Raw genomic sequence first — 24,256 nt, 5'->3', positions numbered from 1 at the left:
GAAAATAATAGATTGCAGATTATAATTATTTATGATTATAATTTTTTTAAATATCATTTTTTTATATTTTAATATATTATACTATAATATTGAACATATATTAATATACAATACAAAATATATTGTAGTTCCTTTTTATATAAATCTAATAAAATACTATATGATAATATTTTATATGTTTTAAAAGATATCTCATTTTAAAATCATAAAATATTAGGGAATAAAAGTTTATAAGTTTTAGTTTATATAGATAATATAATTTTTATCTTCAACCACTTAAATTCTATACTTACAATTAATTGCTATTACAAATCAGATTATAAATTTATTAATAAAATTTCTTTTCCATGAAATTACTATCAATAGTTACCAGTAATCGATAGAAATAATAAATATCTATGAAATAGACAAATTTTTAAAATAATATAAATTATTTTATATTATATTTATCAAAGTTTTTAATATTTTGGAACAATAAAAATAATATGCGGAACGTATATATACATGAAAGTATATTATCTTTAAATCTTTTTATAAAAATCATTGTCTTATAAAAGAATTCATTATCAGTCAAGTATAATAAAAACAGAAATTGAAATTGAAAAAGAAAAAATCCTAATTTTTGTTTTCAAAGAATATTCAAATTTTAAAAATTTCAGATAAAATCGTCCAGTTTTTAAAAAGTAGAATTTTATTAATTATTAAATATTTTCTTATTATATTACATTTTATTATATACTATATTCATGAATCTATTTTGAATATTATTTATCTCATGTCTTTTAATTTTAGTGGCAAATTAATTTATTCATACAAAAAATATATTCATTACTTATCATTATTTATTAAATAAGAATTGCATTATCAATAATTTTTTTAAATATTCAAAGCAAATTCAAAATTGAATCAAATAGACGTTTTATTATAATTATTGTAATTGCATTTAATTTACTCACTTTGTTTATTGTTAGATATAGTAAAAAATTCTTGTTTTTTTCTTGTAATATTTTCAATATTTTTAAACAACATAATATTTTTAATTATTGTTAGCTTTAATTTATTGGAATATCAATCGTTAAATTTTTCAGAAAATATATCTATAGATAAATATCTATTAAAAGAATTTTTTTAATATTTTTTAAAAATATTTTTTTAATATTTTTTTAATAATTAATAATAATTAATAATTTTATTTAACTATTTAATTAAAATTATTCCTCAAATATTTTTTTCAAAATCAAAATAATGTTTTCGAAAAAGAATGTTAACAATTCAATTATTGTGAACAGTTTATAAACTTATATTTATTATTATATTATTTATTATATAGTCTATATATTTCCGAAAATATGTTTGTGAACATTTTTTCATAGATAAGAAATGCTTCTAAGATTTGATCTGATTTCCATAAAAGACATAGAGAATATAGCTAAGTAATATAATTAAATAGAATAAATAAAATTAATTTAATATTATACAGTATAGTATAGACCTTATTGTTTAAAACTGTTTATGTATTCAATTACAATAATTATTCAAATAATTATTTTAATGTATTTAATTTTTCTATAAACGCAACTCTAATCGATAAAATAACTATTTATAATTATTATAATAAACTTTTCAACACATAATACAAATTTATTGTTTTAAATATATATTATTTATTTTAAATATTTTAAGTTTTGAATCGAATAAGTATACAACTTTATCTAAAATCTGTCTATATGTTTATGTATGTTATGTAACAATAATTATTCAAATTTTAATCTATTTTCTTGTAAACATAATTCTAATCAATGGAATAAATTACTATTCATATCCTATATAATAAATATTAAAAATATAATAAATATAAATAATAAATATAAATGATGAATTTTTCACGTAATACTTTATTATTGTTTTAAATATTCAATGTTTTAAATTGATTCAACTATTGATTGTAAATGAATTCACGGAAAGAAATCTAATTCAGACATTATCATTTGTTAATGTTATATAATTACTAATTGGATCATTTGACATATTTTTACATTTTTATATTTTTCACATTTTTCACATTTTTAAATTAAAAATTATTTCAAGAATATAATATAAAAGATTCGTCTAATAATAATAAAACATTAGTTAATATGAAATCAAAAATATAAAGTGTTATATAAAAATTCAATATGATTTTTTTTTATTGAAAAAATATTTGATTTACATTAACATTAAAAATAAATTAATTTTTGTTTAATATATTTTCTTAAAAGATTATCAAAAATTCATAAAAAATTATGGCGACTGTTATACCATCATATCATCCTATATATAGATATATGTATAGTTAAATATATAAATACAAAAATATAAAAATATATAAATATATAAAAATATATAATTATAGTTTTATATAATATAATTTGATAGATAGATACGATAATATTTAAAAAATGTTGATCGATTGTTAATATTCATAATTAATAAAAATGACATAAATGAAAAATAATGCAAGTCAAATGACATAAAGACATATATTTTTTATAATTTGCTATTCATTAAAAACAACGTAAATAGAAAATAATACAAGTCAAATGACATAAAAACATATATTTCTTATGATTTGCTATTCATTAATAAAAACAATATAAATAAAAAATTATGCAAGTCAAATAATATAAAAAACATCTCTTTATGACTTGCATTGATTTCTATGTTGTTCTTTTATTTTTAAATTATTAACGATTTATTAAAGATAAAATAAGAGAAAATAAGAGAATATATAAAAATTATCTTTTTCAAAGGAAAGATTAATAAAATGAAATGTGTAACTTGATTTTTCAAACATTAAGACAATAATACTTTTTAATAATAAAGCTTTTTATAACATTTATTTATATAAATGTTAAAAATGAAATAACATCAAAATGATATTTTAGTAAAAAAAAATTCTGATTATAAATTTAACTTTACAAGAAAAGAATAATATATACTATATGTTAAAGTTAACAAAAATATTAAAAAAAAAATTATTTTTTATATTTACTATTTTAAATATAATAAATATAATAAAAATATAATATTTTATATCTATTTATCTGTTATAAACTAAAAATAATAGATAATTTTTACAGTTAGGTTCACATTTAACAAACAAAAATATATGAAAAATCTTTTCAAATAAAAAAAAAATTCATTATAATCTATTTTTTCATATATACGTTATCATGTCATACATTTTCCACATAAATGAATAAAATTTAAAAAAAATATTAAATATTAAATGATTTTTCTCTATATTATTAAAAAAAAGATATTTTATATGTATGTAGAATTTGTTTGTTAAAAAAATAAATTACATTAACTTTAAGAAAAATAATATAAAAATCATAGAATATACTATCATTTTGAAGAACATAAGTTAAAATATATGTAGATAGTCTGCATACGTAACAAAGAAACAAACAAGAAATGCATCGTATGTAAGACTGTAATATAATGCAATTATTAATTTATTATTTTCCATATATATTTTAAAATAAGATTAATTAAATTAAATTTAAAAAACTAATTAAATTTTTATATATTGAAATTAAGTTTGGTTTACTGATTATTAATCCTACTTCTTGATAATTATCCCGAAAAAAATAGATAAATCAATATTGAATAATATTTAAACATATAATTTATAATAATTTTATGATATTAAATATATTTTTCTCAAATATGTTATCAAAATATTTAAAAATAAATAAAAAATTTTATACTCATTAAAATTAAATTTAAATAAATTTTTCAGAATAGTTCCATTAATGATTGTTAAAGATAATAAACATATTTTGACAACATCTTTCAATCATTAAAATTGATAAGATGTGTTTATTTCATAAGAATTATCTTATTTATATATATTTTTTAGCCTCACTATATATAAAATAGTTAATATATTCTGTATAAGACACCATCGATTTTATAAAAATGAAAACAAATATAAAAATATAAAAATAAGATTAAGATTTTTTTGTTAGATTATAAGCAATTGAACTTTTAATGTATTAAATAAATATGAAAATAGAATAGCTTTTTTCGTTTGACTTTATCTCTATCTCTGATTTACTTTAATAAACTTTAACAAATTTTAATTATATATAATTTAATAAATATATATTTTAATTTATACTTGAATCAACATTTATTTTATATCAATTTTTATATTTGTTTTGATTTCTAAAAAACAAAGTTCTAATAGATATCTCACAAATATTAATTTTTTATATATATACACATGTATAGTGAAAGGAAAAATATCAATATATCATTTAAAAAACAAAATACCATTCTTAAAATTGGACTATACGACTTAAATTTTTTCGGGATGTTAAAATGATTAATCTATTAGATAATATATAAATAATATATATAATAATAATATATAAAAAAATTTTTTTAGAATTTGCTTTTTAGAATTGGTTAAAATTATGAAAAAATTATTAAAATTATGATTTTTATTTTTTTACCCGAGTCTATAATAAAAATTTAAAACATATCTTTTCTAGATCTAGGAAAGTTATATACAAGCATAAAGTTTTATCAAAATTAATAATAATAAAACAAATATTATATATAAGATATACAAATTTTTAGATTTATTATAACCATAAATCGAAAATCTAAAAAAATTATGAATTTGTTCTTTTATCATTTTCAGTAAAATTATCATATTAAAGATAATTATAAACATCTTTCTAGTTTTTAGTACTGAATCACAATTGAAATTGAAATATTTTCTAAATTAATGTAATTAATATTTAATATATATTATATAATTTTATATATTTTTATATATTTTTTATTATTTAATTCATATAATTTTTTTAAATTAATATAAATTTTTCGATTAATTTTATAAAAAAAAATTATAAAATTATTAAATATTTTATAAAAAATACTTAGATAAATCGATTAGTGCATTTAAAATTATGTCCATTAAAAAAATTATATCCTTAAAAAAATTTAAATCTTTTCATTATTCAGCCAAATAAAAAAAATTGTATAATACATTATCTCTTTATACCAAACGACTTTTATTAAAACATTTTTTTGATCATTTTAATCCCTTTTAAGATATTTAATCATATTTAATTAAACGAAACATTTTCTTGTTATTTTTTATGATCTTCTTATTAATTTTTAACTTGCAATGAATTTAAATTAATATCATAATATTTAGATATCATAATTTACAAGATTAATGCTTTATTAATATTTGTTCCTTTAATTGAATTAATTATTTTCTAATATATTAAAGTACGCGTTATGTTTAACGGAAATATAAATTTTATTTATTTAATATAGTTTTTTTGCATAATAGTGATAGACGGTAAATGAAATAATAATGAAATCAAAAAATTATTCGAACAAAGTTTTTTAAATTTATTTTAAAAGCAATTTTATATAAAAGTTATAAAAATTATTAGATAATAATTAAATATATAATTATTTATATAAATTTATATAAAAATTAAATAATATTATTTAAATTAATATAAATTTTTTAAGTATCCGAATATTTTTTCAATATTAAATTTTGCCATTATTTTATTTAATACTTATTATATAAAAATCATGTGCATTAAATAAATAATATTTATGTGTATTCCACTTCACTTAATGTTTCCAGTAATTACGAATAGTTTAATATATTAAAATATATATTAAATATATTATATATTAAAAAGAATAAGAATATTATATATTCTACATAATTATATAGAATATATAATTATGAATATTTATATAATAATATTTATATAATAATTATGAATATATATATTCAAATCAAGAATATATTAAAAAGAAATCGATTTATTAAATTATAATATCGATTATTTTAGTTACATTAATTACAATAAATTACAATCGATTAATTTAATTACAATAAAAATGTGTATATATATATATATGTGTGTGTATATATGTATATATGTATGTATATATATATATATATGTATATATATATATATATATATACATAGAATAATAATTTCTCGCAAATCGCAATGTTTGAATATTAATTCAAGTCATTAAAAATATTTTATTGCCATGAAATTTCTTGATAAATTAAAGAATACAATACAAATACAAATATATTTTTAAAAAAATTTATGCGAATAATTAAATTTTTAATAGTTCGCGAAAATATTGGAAATATTATTTTAAATATTTATATTATCCGAAAATTCTGATTTAAATGAATTTATATATACAGAATATATAAAAAATAAGTATATATTATTATGATTAATATAGTGTATTTCTATATTTATATACAATTGGATTGATAAAGATTTGTTAAAAAAAAATTTGTCGCAAAATTAATGAAATTCAAGATAAAATTTCTTTTTTATTCATAGCGATTATGAATCAAAAATAAAGATGATTGAACACGAAAATAAAATAGCAAAAATGTTTGCGAAACGTATTTATTAGAGATACTCCAATCACAACCAATGTCTCTTTTTAAATATATCTAATTTTTCTTTTCTTTGATGCATTTTCGCTTCATTGTTTAGGAGTACAAAAAAAAGAACGAAATGTCATGGCCTATTAATATTATCGTGTAGATAGTACTTTGGATTTTTTCCAATAATTATATTAAATATAGAATATGTAGTATCTACATGCTGCTATTTTTCTTGATTGACTATAAAGAATTATAAATGATTATATTTATAAATGATAAGACTTTTCTTGATTGACTATAAAGAATTATAAATGATTATAAGATTTTAAATAAATAATAAGAATATATTATTAAATACAAAATGAATTCGAAAACTAATGAAAATTTAATTTTTTTTTTCCAAAAGAGTGATTGAATTGCAAATCCTGATTCTTTTGAAACTTTTTATTCTTGCGATAAAAAAAATATGGTACAAAAAAAAAATTGTTTTTGAATTTCATGTTCAAGATCATTTTTGCACTTTTATTTACAGATCTTCTTGATTTAGAAATAAAATCATACTATAATACTCTTTACATTTATTTTTTTATATATTCTTATATACATAAAATGAATAATAGATTAGACATGGAACATTATTTTTTATTGATAATTCTTTTTAATCAGATAAAATCCAAAGTTTTACTATTTCTTCCTGTTTTAAATACAACTTTTTTTATAACAGGATAAGAAGATAAATATTGAACCACATAAAATTTTCTATTTAACCTCATTTATTAGAGTTATATTTAAAAAATGAAAAAACTTTATATTTCAATTCCCTTAATATTCTAAAGAAAATTGCTGTATTTTATATATATATAATCCATTATGCTATAAATTAATATGCTATAAAACTTGCATGAAATTTTAAATATATATATAAAATACTTATTTTTATTTTTTTAATGTATTTCTAACAAGAGAATTCTATTTTTTTAAAAAAATATTGCATTATATTTTTTTTCATTTTTTTAATGGCAATTATTTAGAGTTACAATTGGCTCTTATAATTCCATATACTCTCATTTTATTTGCTAATGATATTTAAATAAATAATATTTTTAACAATATTTCAATAATTGTTCTGATATACTTTCCTAAAACTAGTTGTGAATGTTCAATTTAGCAACATTTCATTTTAGCAAATCTTTTTCTAGATATCTTTTTTTTAGAATATCTTTTCAAATGATTTCAATTAAAATTGGATTATAAAATACAATACACAAGAACTTATTGTTTTTTTTATCTCTTTCAATTTTTTGAATAATATTAAAATATACTAGAGAAATATATAATTTCAATAATTCTATTATTTATTATTTAAATAAGAATATTAATATTTTATTTTAACAAGATTCTTAAAAAAATTTATTTCCTATTAAACATAATAAAAATTCATCATTTTCTATTATTACATATATTAATTTTTTTTCTTGTCAGCTAACAAATTTATTTTTTATTTTATTTTATTAAATTAATTTATTTTATTTTATTTTATTAAATTATTTTATTTTATTAATTACTTGATTATAATTAAGAATATTTTATGTTTCTATTTAAATAGTATCAACATTATTATTATTATATTTTTATTTTAAATTAATTTAATTAATATTAATTTAATTAATTAATGTTAAATTAATTTACTATTATAATATTAATTTAATTTTAAAATATGAATATTAAAATTATATTAAAATTTTTAATATTATTTATTTAACTATACCTGCATAGCATTAGGTGAAAAAGTCACTTGTGTTGAACCTCCACCGAGATCTAATGCAGCAACTGTATTACCAGGACTATGTGTATTAAAACGTTCCAGTAGAAAATTTACAGTGAACCAAGAGAATATACCTTCATCTGTCCCATCCATTATAGAAATTGAATTTTTAGATATCTAGAATATATATAATATATATATATGTGTGTGTGTGTATGCGTGCGTGTGGCGCGTGTCGCGGTGTGTGTGTGTGTGTGTGTGTGTGTGTGTGTGTGTGTGTGTGTGTGTGTGTGTGTGTGTGTACGCGCGCGCGCGCGTGTAATATCTATTTATAAATAGCAAAAAAAGCATTTTTTTATCTTACATTTAAATTTTTAAATTTTAATAATGAAATGCTTATATAAAAATATTATATATATATATATATATACACAATCTGAAATAGTGCATAATTTTGAAACATTTTTGATAATGTAAGAAAAAAATAAAAAATTTGATCTATTTTAAATTAATTATAAATTACAATTCTTAAAATCTTAAAAAAAAATGCTTCTTTATATAAAAAAATCAAAATCACTTTGAAAATTAAAATATATTTTTGATTTCATAGCTGATGATCAAAATAATAATGATAATATGATCTTTAGATAATCTTTACATTTTAAATGTAAAATTTTATTTAATAGAGTACAATTTGATTTAATAGAGTATTAAATCAAATATTTATACTAATATTTGTTTATATGTACTGTAATTTTTTAAACATTATTCAAAATTATCTGTTACAATGTTTTATTAAATCAATTTTCATGTACTATTCATTGTATATTATTCATATATTATTTATATACTAAATCAATATTCATATACTATCATGAATCAATGAATTTAAGATTTATGAAATGAATAATATTATATTATATATTATATATTATCTGAAGATCATAATATTATATTATTTAAAAAAAGTTAAAATAAATTTGATTTTTTGTAAAAAAAATATTTTTTTTAAAATTTTAAATAATAATTTGTAGCTGTTTCAAAATAATTATAAATTTTATTTGAAATATATTTTTTCGAAATTATTACATCAAAAATATTACATAAAAAAATTTTTTTTAAATATATAAGGAATATTATAATATTATAATATTATAATATTATATATATAATATTCTTTACACATTTAATATTTAATAAAAATTATTATAATATCATTATATTTCTATTATATTATAATATTATATATTATATATATACATAATAGTATGCATATAATATAGTATATATATTATATGTTATATTATACGCATACTATTTTAAGCTTTATACAAATGAAATAACTAATTTCTCTAATATGAAGTACATGCAATATACTGATCTATTACATACACCATCTAGTTCATCCTCATGAAGAAATATGTGTGCAATCCTACTGAAGAGAATAAAAAGAATATTTTATCACTGAGAAACAAAGAAATTATATTTAAAACAAAGAAACTATAATAAAATGAAAATATAAGAATTTTAAAGAAATATGTAACTCTGACTTAAAAATGAATAGCAATTTTAAATTAGCATATTAAATAACTTCTTTCTTTCTTTCAATAATTTAATAATTTCTGAAAAATTATATTCAATAAAATAATAAAATAATATAAAATTTCTGTAATATAAAATAATCTAAAATGTAATAAAAGAAAAATGAAAATTTAATTAAATTTTATATTAAATTATTTATTTTATTTTATATTTATTTTATTAAATTAATTTATTAAATTTAATGAAAATTTAATTAAAATCTTGAAATTTATCTTAAATCTAATCATATTTAATTATAAAAAATTATATAACATAATATAATATAATGTTATATATATATATAGTGTTATATAATAATATATATATATATATATATATATATATATATATATATAATATATATATTTATATATATATATAAATTATAAATATTAATAATTACAGTAAAATAAAATAAATTTAAAAAATTATTGAAATCTTTAAGACTTATTCTTTCATTAAAAATGAAATTTTAATTTATATAAATCTAATATTCATGTAATATAATATATATTATGTAATATATATTATATACTTATATATGAATTATATAATGTCAAATATAGAAATTATATAATATATTAATTTATATTAATTTATGTTTTATAAATTTAAGAAAAAAACAATATCAATAATATTAATGCAAACAAAGACATGCTGAAATCTTTAATAAATTTAAATTGAAGCAGTTATTTAAATATAAAACAAAATATAGAAAATATAAGTTCAAACTTTAGAATACCAATCATATATTATTAGATTTAATATTATAAGGATATACCTGGAAACCACTTTCTTCAAACATTTTTCGACACTCTTGAAGTATTTCTTGAGCTTTGTGTCCAGGAAGAAGTCTCAAACCAGCAGTAGCTTTCATACTGAGAGGTGTATGTTGCCATTCTGATTGTGGAACAACTTCTTTGACTCTATCTAACAATATAGTCAAAGACTTTGCTGCTTCTTTAGGTCTTTCAGCATAAGCACTAACACCTGGTTTTGTTTCTGTATAAAGTTCATCATCCAAAACCAAATTATTATCAAGGATTGATTCATGAAAACTAAAAGCTAAAGCACGACTACCGGTAGAACCTGCATCAATTACTACAACATAAAATGGTTTTTGTAGATTGAAGGAAAAAGCCAATGTATCGATTGCCTTGCTACCAAAATGTATTGGCTTCAAATCATATCTGTAACAAAATAAATTATATGAAAATTATTATTTAAAAATATATTTAATTAATTAATATATAATTATTATTTGAAATTATTTATTTTAATTTTAATATTTTAAATGTTACAATATATACTTATTATTACAATTATTAAAAATATTATACAATACATATTTAATACATATATATAATATATATAATAATATATTTATTATATTTATTTAATATTGTAAATTAAGAATTTTTATAATATAATATATCAAATATATAATACATCTGAAAATATGTATAAAAAATATTCTAAAATGATAAACTATAAAAGTAAAGTAAATACTTCATTTTCTGTGATATTTGAAACTATTGTAATTAATAATAATAATTGTTGAAACTTAAAACTTTACTTATAGAATAATCTATATAATTATATAAGGTATATAAGTTATATAAGTAACAATTCAAAATTATGCATATATTAAACAGATTTTTATTAAAACTTTTGAAATTTCATAAAGATTTGATATGATAACAATTGATATGATAAATTGTTTGCTAATAGATGTTAAAAAACAAAAGAATAAAACAAAATTAAGTATATTTTTATTAAAAAAAATATTTCAGTAATTCTAAAATGTATTATATTCCTTTTTATATATATAGTTTATTGAATTCTTTTTTATATAATGTAACAAAATGTAATTAATAATTGTTTTAAATTTTATTTGTTACACTTGAATTCTAATTCAAAATTTTAATAATTGATTTTTACACAATTTTTTAAAAAAAAAAGTTAATAGAAAGCAAAAATTTTCAGTAGAAAGTTTTAGGATAAAAAAAATAAAATAAATTAAATATTTAACACTTAAAAACTTATATGATAATATAAGTATAACTTATAAAAAATAACACAATAATAATAAATGAATAATTATAGAACAATTTTATATATATAATGTACACAGACAGGCACATGCACGCACGCACACAATTTTATTAGTATAGCAATGATAAGAAAAATATTTTTGTTTATGTACTTATTGAAGCACTTTTATCTATAATTACTTAATCTTCTAATGAAATGTGTACATGTATTATTTATATAATAAATTATAATAAATGATTATATTATAAATAATAAATTTTAAAACAATATTTATAGTATTGTTTTAAAATGTTAAAATTATATAGATTTTTTATATAGATAAATAAAAAAACTTACAAATTTATTTTATTTGTTAAAAAAAAATTTTTTTTCATATTTTTTTTTATCTTATTTTATGAAATTATATCCTTAACATAAACTTATTTCCATAAAATTTTTGTATGAAAAATTTTTTCTAAATTTATATATATATTTTATATAATATTTTTATGTAATTTCTATTATTATAAAATAAAATATATAAAATAACATTTATTTTAAGATGAAATTTTACGCAATTAGGATGAAATTATATGCAATTATTTACGAAAATTAGATAATAATAAAAAAATGATTATAAAAATTTATAAAAATTGCATTTAATTTTGACAAAATAAAATATTTGTTTTTAAATTAATGAAATTATTAAATTAATAAAATTTATTTTTTAATTAATGAAAAAAAACATTAAAAATAGAGATTTTAATAATAATTTAAAGTTATTATACATTAAATTATTAAATGATTAAAAATTATTTAAAAATTATTATTGTAAAAACAAATAATAATATAAAAATATTTAATAATATAAATAAAAATATTTTAAAATTAATTTCTTAATTATTTAATAAAACAAAATACAAATATACAAAATACTATATATTTTTGTTTTATAGAATACAAATTATAATGTAATTTATAAAAGAATCGTTTTACATTTTAAAAAATAATAGTTTATATTATGCAATTTATATTATTTTTAATTTTTATTATCTATTTTTCTCATGAAATTTATTATTAAAAGCATAATAAAAAAAATTATTAACAAAAATTAAAACAGCTTGAATATATAAAAAACATATAGTTTTAAAAAATACAAAACTTCAAATACAGTGTGAAATTATTGAAATTTTAAATTTTAAAATTAAGAATTTTAAACAATTCTCACAATTAAAAAAACATACTATATATTATTGTATATTATATATTCATCATATCTATATATATGTATATTATGTCTATACATATATATACTTAATATTTTAGTTTATTTGTATATGTAAATATACAAATTTTTTATGTTATATATTTATTATATATTATATATTTATTATATTATTATATTATATTTATTATATTATATAATATTTATTATATTTATTATATTATTATATATTTATTATATTTATTATATTTATTATGTTATATATTTATTAATATTGAATCAGCTGTTATCCATTCATACTGTATTGCAATATAGATAATATTGCCTATAATTTTGTAATATAATATTCAGAGATTTTTTTATAATATTTTTTTCTTTTGGATTACTTATAGATTTTATTCTTACAATTTAGCTGAAAAGTAAAATATATTATTGCATGCTTATATTGATTAATAAAAAAATAAATTAATGAAAAATTACAAATCATACGCTATTGCTATATATCCTAAGAAGAGAATTCCCAATAAGACAACAACAACAAAGTATCTTTTGCCTGGATAACTCTTCTTAATTCGAAATTTGGGATCAGCTTCAGAAATATCTTCATCTTTTGTTTTTAACTGAAAATATAAAATATATTAATATCATATTAAATAATTAATGAAACTAAATAAATTTTATTTTTTATGAATTTCATATTTCAAATATATTTATTTATTTATAAATTAATATATATTATTGATTTTTTCAATGAAAATATAACAAATAAATTAATAATAAAATTTTGTAAGAATTTTTAAAAACATTAAATGAATTTCATAAAACATAATTAATTTTAAAATTGATAAATTTTATTGGTTCTAAAAATAGTTAAATATTTTGATAAAAAAACATGAAATGTAATAAAAATTAATAGTTTTCCAGAAAAAAAAAATTAGAAATAAATATTAAAAAGTGAATAAATCAATTATTGACTGAATAAAAATTACTTATATTTAATTGATTTATGAAAACATTTTACTATTTAAAAAAATAATAATTTATATCTTCTTTAAGTTTTTAAACATAAATTTTATAATATTATTATAAAAATAATTTATTTTAACTTATATATTTCTTCTTTATTTTATATCTTATTATAATTATATTATATATTTCATTATAATTATAATTATAATATACTTATATTATAATATACTTATAATATACTTATATTTATAATTATAATATACTTATAATTATATTTTTTATTATTAATAAAAAAAACAAAATATTCAAAAAATAAAAAAAAAAGCTTTAAATACTTTAAAAACATTTAAAGATATATTTATTTCGAACAAAATATTTTGTAGTATAATATACAATATAAAAAAAACATTTAAAATCTTTAACATCAAACATTTTTTACAATAATCAGAAAATGATTATATAACCTTAAATTTAATAAAAATCGCATACATTTATCTATACAATGTACAATTAAATCAACAAAAGAATTTCTTACTTACTAGAGTATATTGCATTTAAAACGTAATACAAGCAGCTGATGTAAGCAACAAATGTAATTTTGGAATCTTTACACAAAGAAATTACCAAAAAAAATAAAAATATCGTTTTCTCTATATAACACATTGAAAGAAAATTTTTAAAATTTGTCTACATTTATGTACATTTTGATAGAATTTATGAATAATTAATATTTAAAATTATATATTTATATATACCAAAAATACACATAATATTTATTTAGCATTTAAACATATATGCATATTATTTAAATTAAATTAGTACTTTGCAATTTAAAGCTATATTGCTATTGTAAAAATATATCTTGCGAAAAATTTTGCAAGAAATTTATCACATATTTAACACATATAAATATATTAAATTACTAAATAAAAACTAATAATTAATTATATTAATAAGTTTTTCAAGTTTCATAAATTATAATTAATTTAAAATACTTTAAAATTTATTTCAAAATAGAATTTAATAAAATTTTTTAAAATATAAATAAAAGTTAATTTAAAAGTACATTATTTAATCAACTAGAATTTTAAATTTAAAATTTTTAAAAAATATTCATTTTTTAGTAAACAAAAAAATAAACAAAAATTTATATTATATGTATAAATAAAAATTTAAGTAAATAAAAACTAAGTTAAATATAAAAAACAAAATTTAAATTAAATTCATAAAATACTAAATAATTAAAATATATGCAATTTTATTTCATATAAGTAAATATAATATTATATAAAAGCATATATCATTTTACTGCATATTACAAATTCTAAAAAAATTTGAAAAATTCGAAATGTATTCTATAATGAAATTCTATAATAAAAAAGAATAAAATATAATAGTTAATTAATGACAAAATATGTTCATTTAAATTTTTAAAGTTTTTAAATTAATTGTACTTTAAAATCATAATTTTTTAATAAAATTAATCAATAATTTTTAGAAAAAATAAATTAATGCAATTAAATGAAATATTTATAAAATATAAAATATTTTTCCATTCATGAAATTTTTACTCTGAAACTTACATAATTAAATTATTGATTATTAAATGACAATTTTTTTAATTATTTCATAAATATTTTTAATATAAAATAATAACTATTTTTAATAAAAAAAAATTGTTTATTTAAATAAAAATTATATTGATTTATTTCTTTATATTATTATTTATAATATTTTAATTTTTACATATTAATAATTCAATACATTAATAATTTAAATTCACATTTAAAAATTATATTTGTTATTTTAATTTTAGGTTATAATAATTTTCTTATTTATTTAAATAATAATGTAACTGAAATTTCATTAAAATACCCTATAGAAAATTTACTAAAAAGAAAATATTGAAAACAAACCTTTCTATGTCTAATCTTCATTTTATTTAAATTTTAAATATTGAATTGAATTTTATAAATAAAATAAAAATTAAAATATGAAAAGAAAAAAATTAAAAAATTAAACTATCTCTAAAATAATGCTTCGTAACTCTCCAATTGTCAGCACTCAACTCTCGACTATGAAATGACATTGCAATCATTACTATTTAGTGCTATTACATAGTAATAATAAAATGGCGGCGATAATAATTCAAGGTTACAAATATAATTTTTGAAGAGACAAAATATCACAAAGGTGAACAAAGAATTCTTTATTTTCTTTCCTCTTCCTCTTTTTCTCTTTTTCTTTCTTTTTATAACTTTCGACAACTGATAAAAAGAATTATATAATTATAAATTTATTTGTTTAGATGACTTTGACACAATGGATATGATTGTATATTAAAAGAGATTTATTTATGCTAATGTATATTAATATAATTAACTTAATGTATATTAATATAATTAATTAACTTATTAATAGAAATTATATTTTTAATAAATAATAATATTGTCATTAAGTAACAGATTAATTAGATTATTAATTTTAATTATTTTTAATTAGAAAATTTTGATTAATTAGAAAAGAATGATTTTTGAAGTGTTTTAATATTGTAATAAAAATGATTGTAAATAATATTTGTTTCTATGATAATGTTAAATTAAATTAAATAAATGAAAATGTAGTATTAGAATATATTATATATTATATTTCTATCATATATTATAGAATATATGATAGAAATATTAATAAATGAAAATGATCAATTTTTGTAATCTAGATCATATTTGATATAATAATCTAATAGAATTTTTTAAAACTTATTAAAATTCTTTTAAATTTTTTAAGAATTAAATATGAATTTTATATAGAACAAATTTATGTAATTATTGTTTATTGACATAATAAAAAAAAATAACTAAAATATATATATTGTATAAGAGATATCAAATTAAATATTTATTATATTTTTAAAAATACAAATACTATTATTTTTTTTATTTTTTCAAAAACTTAAAATAATTTTTTTTTTTCTATTTAAAATAAATAGAAAAATACAAATATTTTTATTCTTTCATTAATCATGAAATGAAAAATCATAATTTTAGTTATATTATTTGATTATATATAAAAGAATCATCTAATATTGACCAACATTGATCTCTTATTTTAAATTAACATTTTTTTTTAAATATAATATAATAACAATTTATATTCATTAATTATTAAAAAAGAAAATGTTAATATCTAATAAGAGAAATGAAAATCAGCATTGATCAGTATTGTAAATTGATGCTGGACATCTCTTTTCTCTATAAAAATAAATTTCATATACTTTTAAATATTTAAAAACACAATACATTATTTTTTAAATTTTTATAGAATAATTTTATAATAACATGTTATTTTTTAATTATTAAACAACACATTGTTAAATTATATAAGTATTAAATACTTAAATATAAATGTATTTACAAATGATAATGAAAATAAATATTTTATTAAAAATATAAAATATAAAATGGAGGTGAATTATTAAAGTTATTATTAGTTCTTTGAATGTTGAAAAAAATATTAATTTTTATATTATAAGAAAAAATAAAATAATGAAAAACATTTATAATAAAATTAAATGTTTTATTGTAAAAATTATAATGTATATTTAAATATTTCAATATAAATATATATAGATGAAATAAAAATGTATTTCACAAGTTTAATTTCTTTAATTAAACAAAAATTTAATATATTTAAAAATTGTTTTATTTCATTTATTTAAAAAATTAAAATATTCATATAAAAATTAAAATTAAATTAAAAAATTTGTATAATTCATGTATGTATAATATTGATGTTTCTGTACCACATATAATACTATATCTGAATATATAAATAATTTTTTTTAATTTAAAATTGTTATTGACATTTAACTAATTTATAACTATTAAATATTTATTATTTAAAATTATTTAAACATTTATAATGTATTTAAAAATTTCAAATATTATTTGAAAATTACACTTTTATAATTTTATTTATTAAATTGTATTTATTAAATAATTTTTTTTATAAGATTTTGTTAATTTATACATTTATACAAAAAGAATGTAAAATTAATTAATGTAAAGAATTATAATTTTGCTAATAATTAAAAATGTAGATTTAATTCATTATGTATTAAATTTTTAATTATCATATTTAGTATATATCCATACCATCGATCAAAAGTTTATAATTACTAATGTGTTTTATAATATCCATTATATCAGATAATCCATAATATTCAGATTAAATTATGCTTATATAACTATTTATATTTATATATTTATATTTTATTTAATAATAATAGAAAATTTGATGTAACTATAACTAAAGTAAAAGTGATTTGAAACTTTTAATCTGTAATATATTAAATAATTAAATTTAAATAATAATTATAAATAAAATATATTAAATAATTTATATATAATAAAATTTTAACTTTCCTATTTCATTTGATTTATTATAATAATCTTATCTTTATATAATATTTATATGAATAGTTTTCATTTAACATATTTCATATGCTAATCAAATTTGTATATTTTCTATTAAATTAATCCAATGAATTCCATTAAAGAATATTATTTTTTTACATTAATTTGATTAAATCATTGTATACATAAATGAAATTATATTATTTTAATTAAAATATATGATTACTAATTTAAATGATTTATTAATATACTAATTTTAATTTGTATATTAATAAATTTATATATATATATATATATATATATATATATATATATATATATATATATATATATATTATATTATGTATTCTTATAAGAATCAAATAATTTTATATATATTAGTATAATTTAAGTGCAGATAAAAATAATTTAATAATATAATATGAAATATGATATAATATTAAAAAATATAAATTTAAAGTATTATACATGTAATATATTCTATATAAAATAAAAAAATTTTTATTAAATATTAAACATTAATTTTATTGCTATACTATAAAATAATACAAATTTTGATATTTATGAAAATCATTTTAACTTTGAAATCTTGGCTTAATTTACATTGAATTTAAAAATAATTATTATGTAACGTATTATGTAATGTACTATGTAAAATAATTATTATGTAATATTAATTATGTAACATTATTCGATGAAATAACCATAAGACTAATCATAGTTATAATGTATATGGTTTTTTTGAATATGTTTTTTGATATTCATTGTAAAACTGTGCATTAAAAAATGTAATTATTTCATTTTTTTTGCTGATATTATAAAAATATTTTTTTTACTTTGTGTAAAAATATCAATGAATTATTTTAAATATACAGTTTAATTCGCTTTTATTTAATAAAAATTAATTTTTAAAAAACATTTTAATAAATGATTTTGTTAAACTTTTCAGAAATATATTGAATATATAAATATCTGAATATTTTAATTATTTATTAATATAATATTAAAATTATTATATATATATATATATATATATATATATATATATATATATATATATATATATATAAAATAGAGAAAAATAATTGATAACAATGATAATAAAAATAATTTTAAATAAGAAACGATATTTAATTCAAATTTAAATATTTATAAAACATATTCTATTAATTTTTTTAATTTTTAATTAAGGAAAATATTTCATATAAATATATTTTCTAATTTTTTAATTGATATGATTAAGTAAAATAAATTTATGAAAAAATAAAATATTTAAAATATATCAAAAACGCATAAATAAATTAATATTTTAAATTCATAATTTGTAATCAATTCAAAATTTATGTTTATCCTAGGAATTATATAAATTTAGAAGAAAATATGTATTTTCTTTTATAAAAAACTAAGAAAATTAATTAACTAAATATCTATTAAGAAAGACTGAAGTAAAATGGCTCATATAGAAATCACACATAAACCAAGCCTTTTGAAGGAGGCTATTATTCAAATTGGTGCAGGTGGTTCTGCAGGTTTTGTGGAAGCTTGTATAATGCATCCTATGGATCTTATTAAAACACGTTTTCAACTGCAGATTAAGACAGGATCACAAGATGTGCTTTATTATACAGGCATTGTATCATTAATTTGTGTAAACTTTTATTTTAATATTACTTTTGTTTTTGTTATAATATGTATTATTTTATTGTAATTAATTATTATTATAATTTCTTTTTTAAATTATATTTCTATTAATATTAATATAATATTTCTATAGGAATTAGAGATTGTATGAAAAAAATGTATAAAAATGAAGGAGTTGCTGCATTTTGGAAAGGTATATTACCACCAATTATTATGGAAACTCCTAAAAGAGCTGTAAAAGTATGTAATTTAAAGAACTTTTATTTTTTTATTTTTATTGTTAATTAAAATAAAATTTAATTAAAAAAATTATCTATTTTTCTTATTTTTTTTTTATTTTTTTAGTTTTTCTCCTTTGAACAGTATAAGAAATTCTTTAATAATCACACATCAAAAACAATGGTATGTACAAAGAAAAAACATTTCAATTTTTATAAATGTGTTTTTACTAATAAAAAATACATATTTCATTTTATTGATAATAATTTTTAGTTAAAAATGATATGAAATTTTATAATATGTAAATAAGAGAATACATTAATTTTTTTAAAATAATTAAATTATTTAATTATATTCTCTTATATACAAAATGAACCAATTGAGATAAATTGTAATTCTGATTTCATTAGATAAAAATAAAAAAATTGAATCATTTGAGTGAGTACGAATATAAGTAGATTATCAACCCATACAATTTTTTTTATATTTTAAATGATATTAGAAATCAACTCATTGTCAAAATATAAAAATTAATACAATTGAATTAAAAATTTCATTAATAATTTAATTGCTTATAGTTTTATTTTAAATTTTAAATTTAATATTTAAAAAAATTTTAATTATATTGTTTATATATATAATCATTGATATTTTGTTTTCATTAATTATTTATTACTTAAATAATAATTTATAACATATTTTAATTAAATTGTCACAAATTATATTGTCATTTAAATATATTTACAAATAAAATCATTTTTAAAATAAGTAGAGAAATTTATAAGTAATTTATATTCTTCAATATAATAAAATTTTTAATTTGATTTCATTTAATTTTATAACTGAATAATTTAATATTATGTACAGAATATTCATTTGGAAACGTTTCATCTAAATATTTTAAAAATTTCATAAACAATATCTGAAAATAATATCTGAAAAATGTCAAATACAAAAGTTTTACAATTATTAAAACAAAAATACAATTAATTTATTTATTTTTATTTTTAAAATAAAATTTATTTCTAGGATAAAAATAGAATTCTATGCTTTTCTTTTCTTCACAAAAACCTATATTTTTTTTTTTATTCTAAGAGAAAAAAAAAACTTATATTTAATATTTATTAAATTTTATTTTAAATAAAAATTAAAATAAAAACTTTTTTTCAATTTTTTTCCTATTTCCAAAGAAGAGAATAGAAAATTAAGCAATACAAATAAAACTTTTTTATTTACTTTTTATAAAATTTTTTTAAATTAAATTTTTATAACTTACAGTAGTTTTTAGTTGTATAATTTTCAGTCAAATTAAAATTGTTTATGTTTTCAATGATTGAATATTTCAAATTTAAGAAGTAGAATAATAAAAAAATGAAAAAATATTAAAAAATAATTCTAAATAAAAATTGAATTTAAACAAATTATTTAGCATAAAAGAAGAACGCTTTGAAATATGTTATGAAAATTGTGCAAAATTTTTATAAATATAATTTTTTGTGTTGTAAAAAAATCACATTAAAAAGTATATTTATTATTGATTTTACCTTACTTTTAAGATCAAAATAATTATCAAAAAATTGAAAAAACTTTTTATTTTATTTAATATCTTTTTGATAAGATAAAGTTTGATTAAAAATGTTTTTTAAATATAAAATAAAAATCTGCAAATAAAAATTTATTTTCATAAAAAAAATATTAATTTTAAAATAATTTTGAAAATGCTCAAAAAATAAAAACTAAATAAGATAGATATATTTCCTTCTTGTAACTAAAAAATTTATAGTCATTTTGTATTTAATATTTTTTTCTAAAAATGCATTATTTTCAATATATTTGATATAAATTTTTCAAATGGTATTATATAATATATATGATATTATATGATATTATATAATATAGTAAATATTTCATTAAATATCTAAATGTTAATTATATGATATTTTATTTTAGACATTTTTTTGTGCTGGATTCTTAACTGGTGTAACAGAAGCAATCTTAATAAATCCATTTGAAGTAATTAAGGTGCAAATGCAATCTAATCGTAAACACATTAGTGATAGTCCATCAACTATTGCTGTAACTCGACATATTCTTTGCAAACAAGGTTTTGGACTAAATGGTCTTAATAAAGGTTTATCTGCTACAATAATGAGAAATGCGATTTTTAATTCTTTCTATTTTGGTATCTATAATTCCATCATTCCTTGGTTAAATAACAAAAACGAATATACTTCAGAATTATTTCTTAAGGTATATTCTAATATATTATAATACAATTTATGAAATTATAAAAACAAAAAATACATATGCATAGGGAATCTTCAAAAATTATCTTTCAGTTAATTTTTAATTTTTTTTAAATTTGTTTTAAAATTTTAAATATTCAAAAATATATTTTATGTGAAATTAATTTGATAATTTTTATTATCTTAGATAAATATCTAATTATTTTAATATTTTGCTTTTTATATTAATGAAATATTATGCATTTAATTTTCTATATTTAATTAATTTTTGAAATTTTTTGCATTTATATGAATATATTTCTTCATATAATTATTTTTATATAAAAATATATATTATATTATATAAAATATTATTATATTATTATAAATTATAATATATAATAATGATAATTTCAGAAAAATGAATTAAAAAGATATCTTTATATGATGCAAAATATTTCAATTTGAAAATAACTGGATTGTTTTTAGAATTAATTTAATAATAAGAAATATATATTTATTGTAAATATAATAATAATATATTACAAGTAAAATAATAAATTAATAATAATTCATATCAAAAATATTATTAATGTAATAAATATAATGTATCTTTTTAGTTTACTGTAGGTTTTATATCCGGAACAGTGGCATCCTGTATGAACATACCATTTGATGTTGCTAAAAGTCGTATCCAAGGTCCACAGGAAAAAATTCAGTATAAGGGTACTTTGCAAACTATTTATTTAGTTTATCATAGAGAAGGGTAAGAAATTATTAATTTATTTTTATACTTATTTTAGAGGAAAAAAAAATTATTTTAGTTGAATTTATTTTTTTATTATTATTTAATTACATAATAGTTTTTTTTTGAATTATTAATTTTTAATATTTTCAAATTTCATAATTACTGCAATTTCTTTTTTAACATTGTTTTAATCTATACTATTCATTGTTAAATAAATATTATACAATAAATTATATAATGAAATTCTTTTTAATATTTATAGTTTAATATTTATAGTTTGTGAATATCTTTATTTTAGATTTAGAGCTTTGTATAAAGGATTGTTACCAAAAATATTACGATTAGGACCAGGTGGTGCAATTATGCTTATAGTTTATGAAAAAATGAAAATATATTTAAATATGGAGTTTGGCAACTAAGTAAAATTCTAGATTAATACAATCTGAATTGTGCATTTTTTACTAACATTGTTAAAATAGTTCAAGTAATAATTCTTTATTATTTATAATATTATAATTGGAATTTATCTTTAGATTTAACAGTAATAATAATGTTTAATAATTAATAATTCGTTATATAAATATATAAATAATCTAATAATATAAAATAAAGAATTATATCAAGAGATTAAATTTATTAGATTTTACATCAAATTTATATATATAATTTATATAAATATATATTATTTATAAGAAAGTTATAATAATTATATTTTCCATTAAAAATTTGAAAATATATTTATATAAAAAAAATTAAAATATATTATAATAAAAAAAGAATAGATAGATTAATATCTTCATTAATATCATTATTAATTTTATCTATTTGTAAAATAAATTTTTATTTGTTTCATAAATTAATAATTCAATGTTAAACATTAAACTTCAAGAATATTTTTTAATTATTTTGTTATTTGTTTGTTACCTAATCTAATATCATCTATTAATTTTTGTTATATGAAAATAAAGTATTTCTTAATACAAAGA

At 14.7% G+C, this 24,256-nt stretch overlaps 2 protein-coding genes across 13 annotated transcripts in view; one reads left to right on the top strand and one right to left on the bottom strand.

Moving 5' to 3' along the window:
• Positions 1-16,079, bottom strand: part of LOC108001951 (ectonucleoside triphosphate diphosphohydrolase 5) — a 26,161-nt gene extending 10,082 nt beyond the window's left edge. For 3 of the 10 annotated variants that reach the window (XM_062079792.1, XM_062079788.1, XM_062079796.1), the window contains exons 1-4: positions 15,939-16,079; positions 13,534-13,673; positions 10,576-10,984; positions 8,217-8,390 (exon numbers count right to left, since the gene is read on the bottom strand). In XM_062079792.1, the coding sequence (XP_061935776.1) occupies positions 8,217-8,390; positions 10,576-10,984; positions 13,534-13,673; positions 15,939-15,959 (744 nt within the window). In that variant the 5' untranslated portion in view covers positions 15,960-16,079. Of the gene's footprint in view, positions 1-8,216; positions 8,391-10,575; positions 10,985-13,533; positions 13,674-14,561; positions 14,691-15,938 lie in introns of those variants that run through there. The other 7 variants (XM_062079790.1, XM_062079797.1, XM_062079793.1 and 4 more) reach the window with 6 other exon arrangements.
• On the top strand, positions 16,079-24,256 carry LOC108001954 (mitochondrial 2-oxodicarboxylate carrier-like). Of its 3 annotated transcripts, none has more exons than XM_062079798.1 (7): positions 16,079-16,215; positions 19,793-20,065; positions 20,212-20,318; positions 20,424-20,480; positions 22,248-22,547; positions 23,143-23,288; positions 23,569-24,256. In XM_062079798.1, the coding sequence occupies exons 2-7, from the start codon at positions 19,888-19,890 to the stop codon at positions 23,687-23,689; spliced, it is 909 nt and encodes a 302-aa protein (XP_061935782.1). In that variant the 5' UTR covers positions 16,079-16,215; positions 19,793-19,887; the 3' UTR covers positions 23,690-24,256. The 3 variants fall into 3 exon arrangements, with proteins under 3 accessions (XP_061935782.1, XP_061935784.1, XP_061935783.1); XM_062079799.1 differs by lacking the exon at positions 16,079-16,215 and adding an exon at positions 19,102-19,225; XM_062079800.1 differs by lacking the exon at positions 20,424-20,480.

The sequence above is a fragment of the Apis cerana genome, linkage group LG9 (assembly GCF_029169275.1).
Source record: "Apis cerana isolate GH-2021 linkage group LG9, AcerK_1.0, whole genome shotgun sequence".
Lineage (NCBI taxonomy): Eukaryota > Metazoa > Arthropoda > Insecta > Hymenoptera > Apidae > Apis > Apis cerana.
Note: the sequence above shows the minus strand (reverse complement) of the source record. Positions and strands in the feature narration are given on the sequence as shown.

Coding starts and splice junctions, on each gene's coding strand:
- LOC108001954 (XM_062079798.1), top strand. CDS start 19,888: ATGGCTCATATAGAAATCACACATAAACCAAGCCTTTTGAAGGAGGCT. Junction 20,481..22,247: donor ATCACACATCAAAAACAATG/GTATGTACAAAG, acceptor ATTTTATTTTAG/ACATTTTTTTGTGCTGGATT. Junction 22,548..23,142: donor CTTCAGAATTATTTCTTAAG/GTATATTCTAAT, acceptor GTATCTTTTTAG/TTTACTGTAGGTTTTATATC.